The sequence below is a fragment of the Hyaena hyaena genome, unplaced genomic scaffold (assembly GCF_003009895.1).
Source record: "Hyaena hyaena isolate Hyena2069 unplaced genomic scaffold, ASM300989v1 scaffold_943, whole genome shotgun sequence".
NCBI lineage: Eukaryota > Metazoa > Chordata > Mammalia > Carnivora > Hyaenidae > Hyaena > Hyaena hyaena.
Window position 1 is genome coordinate 445831 of NW_024081575.1, and position 12615 is coordinate 458445.

Genomic DNA, 12615 nt, shown 5'->3' on the forward strand with positions numbered 1-12615 from the left:
GTTCTAAAGTGTTATTCCCAATAATTGTTAATTCTGTACTATTTTCCTTTTCTACTGGGAAATAAATCTTGGGGAATGATGATCTTTCAACATTTATTTCATAGCTGGATGTTATTTGCAACTGGAATTTGTATATTTAGAGTGCTCCAGAAACCCAACTCTGGGGGAAGATCATGTTTAACCAGTGTTGAGTATATCGTAAGCATTCAACAAAGAACTTACTGGTTGTTAAATTATTGTTCTCTGGCAAAGGTTTAAAGTCCTACATTCACAGATATTTTAGCTTGTATTAATCAGTAACTATTAGGTACTTTGTGTTTTACTTCATGTTTGATGATTTAAATACCATCACAAATAATATTAACATATCATAGTATTCCCTCTATATACGTTAGAGATAACATAGCACACACACCATTACAGAATGTAGACATTTGCACATTTTTTAATAGAGTAGGGGAAAAAACAATATAATTCATAATTCAAATTCCAGTCAATTTCTCTTAAAAATATTTTCCTAATTTAATTCAAAAATGTTACTTTATTAACAAATTAGCAGGTTAAAGTTTACAAATCGGTAAAGGAAAATGGATTATACATCACTGCAATTTGGTACAAACGTTTTGTTTTCTCTTTTAACAAGGGAGCAGAGTACAATGGATTGCCCTATCTATAAACCTGTAAAATGCCGTCTACCAAAGTGATGAATTCATTTGGAACTTAATATGATCATTTGTTAAAGTTGCAAGGATTTCAGGTGTTCACGTTCAACTATGCCTTCCATAGAACAAAAAGTGCTTATCATTTTGTGTTGAATCCTACCCCCACCTGCACAGACCTTTTGGATGAAAAGTACGTATATCATTCACCAAGGTAGGCTTTTCATGTATTACTGTATTGAGATCCTGAAAATCCTTCACTGTTCACTTAAAGAAACTTCAATAAACATATAGTACTGTGGTCGAATGACTTTAAAGTGGCCCCCATGATCTCAGCCTGCTGGTTACAAGCCCTTATGGAATCTCTTCCTCCTGAGTGTGGGAGGGACCTGTGACTTGCTTTCCACCAACAGAATTTGGCAAAGGTGATGGACAGTCATTCCCATCATCACTTTGTGTTACATAAAACTCCCTATTATTAGCAGACTTGCTCTAGAGTGTCTCTCTCTCTCTCACTCTCTCACTCGACTTAAACAGAAACAGGCTTGCACGAATCTTCCAGAAGTAAGGAACGGAATGCTGCCAATAACCACAGAACGAGGACTCCGTAGCTGAGTCTGCAGATGAGAACACAGGCCTCACTGATACTTAATTGCAAGCTTGGAGGAAACAGGAAATGCGGGCCTTGCTCCTGATCCACAGAAACAGAGACGCTAAACATGTGTCGCATGAAGCCACTAAATTGTAGTAAGTTGTTATACCTCATAGAAAACTAATATGAAACCATAAGAAAAAAGGATTTTTTGAGAAAGAACTTAGTATAGAGGATATCTGTTTCTATTCTTAAAAAAAAAAATCACAAAAAAGTAGGTGTACACTCAAAGGTAGTAGCAAGGCTAAATGTGTACGGTTCCAGGTGGTCCTCTGGTGGTCAAAGTGAGCAATCTAGTTCCCAGCAGGCACATGGCGAGTGGCATGTGAAGATGCAGTACATCTTATTCGTAACTGGCTACTGAGTGCAAAGGGTGGGCTCCATGCAATTAGCTCATGGCCACTGCCACCAAAGTCGTTACTGGAACGATTCCCATGGTTAATATACATTCTTGGCTCCCCTAGTATCCAAATATACGCTACTGTGAAATGGGCTAGTCGATTTGGGGTGCTCTAATGGAGGCTGACCCCAAGATCCCAGATGCTTGACCAGAATGACAGATTTAGTGCAGATCCGACAGCCTGCACCCTCCCTTCTCAAAAGCATCTTTCTACCTTCAGGGCATGGTTTGCCTAGATCAGGTCAACATTTAGAAAAGGAAGTGGAGAGCCTTAGTTCCAAATGTGACTCTTCCCTAGTAAATGAAAAGAGAGTCATAAGAGATCAAACCGTTGTGATAGCCTCAGAGGAAAGGAAACCACAGGACGACAAAGAACAGTGACCAAATCGCCCCACATTTGAAGGAAATAAATTCAAGATTATATGTCATTTAAATGAAATGGATGAAGGCTACATTTGCAAGGGTAAGTATAGAGTTTATACTTGGGCACAGGTTTAGTTAGAAAATATACGTCTTGGGGAGCTCATTAGGTGATCTTTATCATAATCTACAAAGGTCAAAATGAGCAGTTACAAAGAAAAATAAGCAAAGTGTTGCAGATCGGAATGCTTCACGCACTCTGCTACCTATGCACTTTTCTGTTCCTTGAATGAACAGAATCCTAGAATTTCGTAGCTGACACTCAAGATGCACTTCACCACTAAAATGTACACAAACTGACTTAAAAGACACAATTAGTAAAAACAAGCAGCCAGAAAAGTGGTCTTTTCCAAGTTCCTAATGCATTTTTGGCCACCAGGCTCTGGTATGCAGGAAGATAGAAACCGCTCGAAGACCATCTGGGCAGCACTTCCTGCTTTACGAGCATCAGCAGGTGATGGCTAAAGGGAGCAAGATACAGATCTCCTCGCAACACACATCAGAGTCCCACTTTGGCTTCTCTAAACGTCTGTGTCTCCTTTTTAAGAGAGTAGAGCCACAGTTCACATCCTTGTCCTCACTTAACGCCCAGAGTCATTATGCAAAATACATCTGAATTTTCAAAGATCAGGTCAGAACAGTCAGAAACTGCCACACAGTGATCAGCGAGCACACCTAAGTCACTTCTACATCAACCGATCGTGAAGCAGCGCTGAGCAGAGCCTCCTGGGCCCACACACGAGCAAGCGGACGGTGCGCCACGGCCACCGGCTGTCCCGAGAAGACAACAGGGGGGACTTCGTCCACCGGGAACCCTTGGCTTAGCACAAAAGTCACGTCACCAGGGCGGTAAGTGAGCCGCCGCCGCCCATCAGAAGAAATACTCTTTCTGGCTTTCGGTGATTGTACTTCGCAGGTTGAGCTCACTTTTCAGAGCGGTCTCAGCATTGTCTCCGTGTTTTGGAATATTTGACTCATTTTTTTGGTACAACCATCTCTGCTGGTAAATGCGTATACCTATGGCAGTGATACAGAGTGAGATAAATATCACAACGGCTATCACACCTAGGGAGAGGAGAGAGAGGAAACACAGTCAGGATATTAGCTTTGTAATATACTATAGTATATACAATATAAAGCTTCATTTACATCATATATATATAATACACTTACATCACATATATTACGTCCTACATGTAATACATCATATACATTACATCCTATATGTATCTATGACCAGAACATTGGAAACCAAGTTGTATTATAGCACTGAGTTTACATCTAAGTCCATACATCCTTTAGATACAGCAGTTTTATGCCCTCATCCTGAAGACCGATCAGCTTCGCTTTCAGTTATGCCCTCATGCTTACATGCGGAACCACAGTGTGGTCATGCCCACGTCTCATGCTTATAATTTAACTATTTTTAAAGGATGGAGCGTATAGACCTGTCACAGAGTAATTAAATGCTTATGCATAAGTAATTTTATTTTACTTTTTTATTAGTGTTTATTTATTTTTTCAGAGAAAGAGAGATAGTGCACAAGTGGGAGAGGGGCAGAGAGAGGGAGACACAGAATCTGAAGCAGTCTCCAGGCTCTAAGCTGTCAGCAAAGAGCCGGACGTGGGACTCGAACCCATGCACCATAAGATCTTGACCTGAGCCAAAGTTCGACACTCAACCAACTGAGCCACCCAGGTGCCCTGCTGATGGGTAAGTATTTTAATGAAAATTTGGTGCTGACCTATTGCTGACTTATAGTTCCATGGTATGAATGCCACTTGTTTCTTCAGGCTGGAAGAGTCTTAGGTGATCTCTGCTGCTGGGGGTCCATGCTTTGTGTGACCCCCTTCGGTTGTTTGTGGGTAGGGGCTGTGACTTGTTTTTAACCAATGAAATCGAATAAAGGTGATAAGCAGGACCTGACTATGGGATTATGTTACATCAGGCTGTAGCCGCTGTCTCACGGGAGTGCCCCTCTTCCTGTCAGCTGTGAGGCAGCCATTGGTCATGGTGGGAAACCTCATGCAGCGGGGAATTGGCAGGGAAGCACCTAGGGAAGCATCTAGGGACTGAGATCGGGCTCTGGCCAGCAGCCAGCAAAATGCATGCCTCAGTCCTGAGGCTGGGAGACACCGCACGCTGCCAAAAAGCGTCAGGCGAGGGTGCGGCTCCTTCCCCGGAGAATCCCCGGATGAGACCCCAGCCCTGGGCCACACCTGGATAGCAGCCTCCTGCGACCCTCAGCGGAGGACCCAGCTAAACTGAGCCCAGACTCCTGATCCATGGAAATAATAAAAGTGGGTTGGGTTAAGTTACAAGTGGGTGGCAATTCATCACACAGCAATAGGTGATCAGTACAGCATTGCATTAAAACTTTGTAGAAATACTGAGAACATCCAACTTTACGGGAAATAGATCATTCGAGGCCTCCTGCTGGAATTGTTTTGAGTACTGGAAACATTAGCTATGCTGGTGGTTCTCAGCTTTAGGTGCGCAGGGAACAGTAACTCAGAATCTCTGGGTGGGAGACTGGGACGTCAGCTTTGTCTTAGAAGTTCCTCAGATTATTTGAAAGCACTGTACAGGGTAGGGGTGGTCAAGGGAGGTCTATCATAATAGTAAAGAGTGAATGTCCAGTGTAGACCAAAACAAAGAGGCAAAAACAGTTTTAAAAAGCATTCACTAGTCAATATACTTTTAAGATGACTGACACAGGCATTAATATTCTAATCAGCAAATGCTAGGAAACACATTATATGAATCAAAATTTGTACAAAATGAGGATTCTTCATCATACTCCAGGACAGACATAAAGAAGCGTGATGGAGGGGCGCCTGGGGGGCTCAGGTGGTTCAAGATCCAACTTGGGCTCAGGTCGTGATCTCGCAGTCTGTGGGTTTGAGCCTCACATCGGGCTCCACACTGATAGTGTGGAGTCTCCTTCGGATTCTCGCTCCCTCTCTCTGTCCCTCCTCTGCTCACACTCTGTCTCTCAAAAATAATTAAACATTTAAAAAAAAGCATAATGGAGTCCAGCGAACTCAAAGCTTAGTTGTGTATATTTGGTCACAGGGATTCCTGAACACAGGCTCTCAGGAACCCAGATGCTTCCTTCCTGAGAGCTCAGGGCGGTGTATTCATGATTTTTTTAATATTCTTAAATATTCATGGGTAGGATAGGCATCATTCTCAAAGCGTTACATCTCACTTGAGAACAAACGGTAGAGTTGCTTTAATTGTTTTTACGTTTAGTTAGAGGACTTTGCTTTAAAGAGCTATATCGTGTCCAATTTTAGAGTCCAAGACAGTAAGTCTCAACAACAGCCATCAGGCCACTTGATTATACAATTATGGTCACCATCATACTGAAACACCCAGGGTGTTATGTACGTAATTGATTACGAGCTTGTTTGTGTGTGAGGTTCAACGGGGTCCCAGAACCTCTGTCCTCAGCCATTCTCTGAAGAGACTGAGATAATTTGAATAATGCATCAGATGCATTCCATAGCCTTCCCTTCAGCAATTCCAGTGTAAATGTGTATGTGATGGGCACTCATGTCTGCCTGCCCTCCATCTAGCTACACGTCTGCCCCTTTCTCTCTCTGCCCGTCTGCAATTCGGATCCCTTGGCAAGAAACCCTCCGTGATCTCTGGTTCACCAGGTCTGAATGTTATTTCTCCTCTCCTGTGTTGTTCGCTTTGCTTGCAAGAGGAGAAAATGATCACCTACAACGCAGAGCCCAGAGCAAGTCACCTACTGGAGTAATCCTTTAAGCAGATCAAATATTTTACATGTGGGTACAGTCCGGGATCAGCTAGACAAAGGGCTGTGGATTCTACCCAGGGCAATACACTGTAGGTCAGTATACTCAGTGGCCGAGAAACCACTCAGCAAACAGTACTGTGCAGACCCAAAGCAGATACAAGTGAATTGTAGGACCCAGTAGCCTGAGTCGTCACCAGCCTAACCCCATCTGTGCTCTCATCCTCCATCCCACCTATCAGAAGCCAACGAGGATCTCTCTGGGGAATAATATTGGCATAACTTACTTACTTTGTACATCTTGCCCATGATATTTAACCAAACCCAGTAAAGCTTCGAAGACCACAGCTGACTATTTCCGTTGCTCTCATAAAGGCACTAACCATGATAGTTTGCACCCTTTTTGACTGTGATTCCTATTTTGAAAATATTAATCACTTTTAACTTTATTCATTTTAAATGAGCTTTTGCTTTACAGCGAAGTCATCTCATTAAAAATAAATGAGAACAGTTTAGGATTAAGATTGGATTTTACATGTAACACAAATGCATTCCTTTTTGATACACATTATAAGTAACATATTTGTTTTTTGTTGGTTTTTGGGTTGTGAAATCTGGGCGGGGTGTCACGTACCTCACTCACTACAAAAATAGAAATGGTTGAGATAAGAATGGGAATATTAACCTTCTTACATAGATTTGGTTGGCACTTGAAAATGTCTGAATACTTTCCTAATGGTCTGGAGAAAACGGGTGTTTTTCATGAACAGAAGTGAAACGACCAGAAACGATCTGACCTGGTGCTCAGCCCACCTGAAGAGCAGAATGCCAGAGGGATCGCCCAGCTCTGAGACTTATTCCTTTATTCACAACAGCAATAGAATAGATAGCAGTGAGCTTCCTCCTTACCAAGCTGACATTGCAATGGGCACATTGCATTAATCTAAGTAAATACATTTAAATGTTTCTGAATGGTAAGGAGGGAGACTTGAATATTCAGTCTTTCAGTCAGACCTAAATAAATTCTGTTTCAGAGGATACATTGGGAGGTATTTAAGATGCAATTACTTTTACTTCTTCAGATATATTAAACATGTATAAAATATAAATATATTCATATGAGTATATATTTGAATATACATATAGCTTAGCTATCACACTTTGCCTTAAAGAGCTACATTGCATCCAGTTTTAGTGTCATATTTATAGAATACATGTGACACTAAAAAATGTATATTATGTAAATATATAAGTAATTATATTTATAAATAGAAGTATATATAAATCTAAGATAAGACTGACACCAGAAACAGTTTTATATATTTATGTTTAGAAAAAATCTTTATGTCAGGGGTGCCTGGGTGGCTCAGTCGGTTAGGTGTCCAACTTCGGCTCAAGTCATGATTTCATGGTTGGTGAGTTCGAGCCCGGCGTCGGGCTCTGTGCCGACAGCTCAGAGCCTGGAGCCTGTTTCCAATTCTGTGTCTCCCTCTCTCTCTGACCCTCCCCTGCTCACACTGTCTCTCTCTCTCTCTCAGAAATAAATAATTTAAAAAAATTTAAAAAGTAAATAAACATTAAAATAAATTTTTTAAAAAGAAAAATCTTTATGTTGTATATCTTTATGTTTAGGAAAATGACAATTTGCATAGTTTAGGTGTTTTCCCCAATATATCTTTTACTTTTAATATTATTTTTAAATGTTTTGGGCTAATGGACTGAGAGGTCCGTGGCTATTTTGAACCAAAGAAGTACAGGTGGATGGGTCTTGCCTATATGTATCCTGAGAAATATTGACGGCTATTTTCAAGTGAAAACCTTCTTATTATTCTGTAGTCTGGCAGCCATTCACAAAGCGTCCCAGTGGAAGCGTCAGGGCCTCGCACACGGCGAGCATCAGCAGGTGTGCGCCCTGCCCTTGACCTCGCACATCCGCGCGCACCCCCACAGACGCTGTTGGGACGGTGCCAACAGTGACCACACCGCCAAGGACCAGGTCATTCGCAGCCCTGTTACCTCCGATGACAGCAGAGTCCCTTCTGTCAGCATTAACTAAGGGCTGTCCCTCATCTGTTGGTCCAGAACCACCTACAGTAGAAAAAGGGAGAATGACAGAGGCGGAGGGAAGGAGGAGAGCAGGCCACGGCGCGCCAGGCCCGAGCAGCGCGAGGCGGGCCGCGGAGGGCTCCGGAAAGCTCGGGGACGGGCGGGGGGCGGGGGGGGGGGAACGCACCTGCGCCACCTGCCAGCGGGCGGGTCGCCTCCCGCGCGGGGGCTCCGGGCGCCGCCCCCTCCGCGCAGCGGGACGCGGCGGCCACGCGTCCGCGCACGGTGACCGAGGCGGGGCCCCCGGGGCGCAGCGCGGCCTTGAGCGGCGCGGCGGGGCCGAAGCGCACGGACGACAGGCAGCCGGTGAAGCCGCGGGCGCCGGCCCGCAGCGTGTCCGGATCCGGATGGGCGCCGGGAGGCTCTGCGGGCAAAGAAGCGGGGCGCACGTTAGGGCGCGGGGGATGTGGCGAGGACGCTGGCGCAGCCCGCTTCCGCACGGGGTAGCCGCGCACCCCCCTCCCCGAACCCCTGTCCTTTCCTCCTTAGGAAAAGACAGCCGGAGCCAGTGCCCGCGGCCTTGGTGCCTGACACGCGGGTGCAACCCGAGGCCTCCCCGGCGGCGGCGGCGCGTTCCAAATGAATGAAATCCTCTGCGGTGCAGTCGTAGGTCCGATGATCGTTCTGGTCTTTTGAACAGGATTTGTGGCCGAGAATCGAGGTGGTTACAGTGACAGGCCTCCTGAGCGTGGGGACCACAGTGTTCTCGGGAATCCTTCCCGCAGCTCTGATCGCCCCGTTGACACTTCGGTCTGGCTCACTGTTTAGGAGAGGGCCCTCCCTAGCCGCAGGAGCCACGGGGGGAGCCCCACACCCCACTGCCTGCCCCCCTCACAGCGGAGGTCTCGGTCCCCTTTCCATAAGTGTGGCTTGCCCCTCATCACGGCCCCTGCCCCCGCCCCAATCTGACGGAGGTTGTTAGCTCCCGGGGTGGGGGCTGCGTCAGGAGAGCACATCAATTCCTTCACTTCGAAGATGGCCAGGTCCTGCGGCGCACTTGCCGGACGGCCACCAAATCTGACCAGAGGCCATGAAGCACAGGCTTCAAACGTTTCAATGCAGTGAGCCAGGGAAGCATCCATGGGTTTTACTGAATGTCACGGTAACTAAAGACCACCTCAGTGTCACTACAGTTAAGCAACACATTCTGCAGCTTCCACTGGAAGGGTGACAGAGTAGGACACCCCAAAATATGCCACACTGGCACAAAGACTATCTTGGGCTAACAGCACTTGAAAAACCAAGAAATGCAAGAAGAGCATTCCGACCATCCCTTGTTCTGCCCAAAAGTAGGAGAGAGCTTCTGGTGGCAAAGCTGGCCACCCTGTGCCAGGAGGAAAGGAACATTCTGGCCACCAGAGAAAGGGAGTCAGGCTGGAGAAATCTGTACATACAAACCTTGTTAAAGTACCTCCTGTCCCCATTTGTCCCCCCGTACATTTAATTACTCATGCACAATTACTACCCTGTGTTCAATCTAGCATACAAACACTATCTGCTCTTTGGCTCTTCATTTCCCTATGGAAGCGCCATATATGTTTAAAAATCTACATGCTTTTCTCTTGTTCATCTGTCTCGGATCAATTTAACGCTCGGGTCTAGCTGTGAACCCAAAGACGGGAGATGTAAAGTTTTGCTTCCCCTACAAACTCATGGGGTGGATTTCTTCAATCTCGTTACACATCTCGCCTTTTCTCCTATTAAACTTCATCTCACTATTTCAGTCTGTCCATCCTGAAAGCCAAATCTCCTGTATCCTTGCTCCTTCAGGTTTGGAAAAAAAGTCATATCTTTAAGAAAAATGGTCTAACATTTGGGAGCTACTTGGACTTACAAAATTCTGTTTGGCTATTTTAAACTTGCAAAAGTAAGTGCTATGTAAAAGGCCTCCACAAGCAACTAAAATCGGGGGCATGTTTACATTGTTATAATCACACACAAAAAAGAATTTTCTGAAACATACTGCTCTCTTGGCCAAGTTGATTATATGAGGAAGCATCAGAGAGCCTGATGAGTTTCAGGTAGATTCTCGCATTGAAGTAAAATGAGCTTGGGACGACTCAATTAAATGATTTTATATTAAAAGAATTCTGACTCAATTAAATGATTTTATATTAAAAGAATTCTCTAAAGATCAGTTAACTTTGTTTTTTGCATTCAGACAATACACATTCCTTAAAGAAAGGCATCTTCACTTGAATATACTTGAGAGAATGTCAAGAAAAAAAATGGGAAAACACTATAATAGTACCATAGGACTTCTGCAATGCTAAAATACAAAAAAAACAAACCAAAAAAGTACAGGCCAAGAAAAGCCTCAGCTGTTGAGCAAAAAAAAAAAGGGTGGGACAAGCACTTTCTTTCCTGGTCAAAGTCTGACATGAGTGCTTACCAGGCTAGGGTAGCAGAACAAACCTTAGGCAGACATTGACCTTAATTAATTAGACCAATTTTGTGAAATGTATTTTTTTAAGGTAACTGACCTTCATTTCTATAGGTAGTCTTATAACTCAAGAGTAGAACATTATAGTGCAGTATATTTTCATGTATTTCAAGAATGTGTACTTGAGGTTTATACACATATGTGGATTGTGGGTATGGACATGTGTGGGTGGATTTATGTGCCCACATGGGCTATCCTTAATCATGCAGATATAGCTGCGGCTACGTATGCATTTTTGGTGTCAGTATACATCAAAAGGTTTACTGCTCACCATTTCCTGTTGCCTTCATATTTTCCATCCTGAGGTCATGGTTCTCATTCATTTTTTGATTGGAATAACTCTCCAGTATTTTCCTCATATGGGATGCATGGTCAATATTTAATCTCCATCCTTCCTTGTTATCCAAAATATCTTTTTTTAACCTTGTCAAATACATTATATATTAGATTCTTGAGCTGCTGCTCATTCCTCAGGAGTGTAATGATATTCCGTCATTTTTTTTTTTATCCCACTGTTACAAATGAGAAGTTGGGTGCTGATGCCAAGATCATTATTTTTTCATTGTAGTAACTTCTGTCTAGAAAGTTTGGAAGGTTTTTTCTCTGTGGTTTTGCAATTCAGAAATTTTCACAGATGTATGTCTTTTCTCATCAGAATTGAGGAGTCCTTTCAATTTGCAATTCAGGTTTTCCTTCAGCTCTGAGAGATTTGTTGTTTTTTTTTTTTAACATGCATAATTATTGTCTTTGCTTCTAATTTTGTTTCTGGATCTCTAATTATTCATGCTACATTTCCTCTATTTTCTCTTCCAATTTCTCTTACTCTTTTTTCCTCTGTGGTTTGAGATAGTCCATCTATAAAATATTCCAGACCACTCTTTAAGGATAATCAGTGATGATTCTCTCCTTCAGATGACCCAGTGCAATCTTGAAGTTATGTTCACTTTGACCCCCAGAGTCTGTGTGTGCATGTGACTTTCCTCACATCTCCTTGAGCCCCAAGTTTCATCCCTGTTATTTTCTGGCTTCTTTAGCAGCTCTATTTTGATGTGGGAATTCTATTTGTTGTTTTGAATCCCTCTCCCCATCTCCTAAGGGATGACATTATTATTATTTTTTGCTTATTTATTTATTGGTCTGCTAATTTCACAACTCCAAGCTTGGGGATTTTATATAATGATATGGGGGTCCTGGCAATGGGGAGAGTGGACCTGTTCTTTTCTCGGAGCCAGCGGTGGACCTGCAGGCAGATGGGCTGACCCCAAACAAAGTGTAGGAAGAAGTCTCTGTCCCTCACCCTCACCATGGCAGAATGAATGTGGCCCAATCATCCAGCCCCTCCTCAGCTCCACGAGTCGCCCTGAGGGTGAGCACAGCCATGCTGAGCAGTGTTGACCTTCCTTCCCTCTGGAGGCCTGGAGTTCTCTGCAAGCCATGCTCTGCAGGCTTCACACGCCCTCCCTGAGACCCTGCTGTGCTCCACCCCACAGGGCAAATCTCCACCCCAGGTCTCTCACGCACACCTCCCAGACCCTCCTGGCAGCTGGGCTGGCCCTCCAGTTCCTCTGTTCGGGGCACAAGCACATTGAAGTAGGAGCAGAAGCAAGTGTTTATGGTCCAAGCTGCCATTTCACTTCCCACAACCAGGTCTACACAACATCAGCATCAGAATTAACAGAACTGTGTTCAGAAGGACAATGAGTGCAAATCTATCTTCCCTAATGGCTGCCCCCTGAAATCCCATTACTGAGGTCCTTCCTTCTGGCTCAAAAGTTTTCTTCCCTTTAAAATGCAAAGAAAAAAACATGAGGGAAACCTTAAAAGAATACGCGTTATTAGAAATTTACATATCAGGGGTGCCTGGGTGGCTTAGTTGGTTAAGGATCCATCCGTCTTCAGCTCAGGTCATGATCTCCTGGATTGTGGGTTAGAGCTCTGCAGCGAGCTCTGTGCTAATAGCTCAGAACCTGGAGTCTGCTTTGGATTCTGTGCCTTCCTTTCTCTCTGCCCCTCCCCTGCTCACGCTCTGTCTCTGTCTCTCTCTCAAAAATAAATAAACATTAAGATAAGATTTTTAAAGACATTTGTATATCAGGGTGACTATATTTGATCAGCTCCACACTTGAGGACACAGGTATACTAACAGGAAGTAAGATATCAAGTGCAGT

The 12615-nt window shown here is 44.0% G+C and overlaps 1 protein-coding gene across 1 annotated transcript in view; it reads right to left on the reverse strand.

Annotated features, from left to right (window-relative positions):
* Positions 1-427: 427 nt before the first annotated feature.
* Positions 428-12615, reverse strand: part of LOC120223060 (contactin-associated protein-like 3) — a 188481-nt gene continuing 176293 nt past the window's right edge. The window contains exons 22-24 of the mRNA XM_039221109.1: positions 8132-8368; positions 7915-7986; positions 428-3196 (exon numbers count right to left, since the gene is read on the reverse strand). Of these exons, the coding sequence (XP_039077040.1) occupies positions 3003-3196; positions 7915-7986; positions 8132-8368 (503 nt within the window). The 3' untranslated portion in view covers positions 428-3002. The remainder of the gene's footprint in view (positions 3197-7914; positions 7987-8131; positions 8369-12615) is intronic.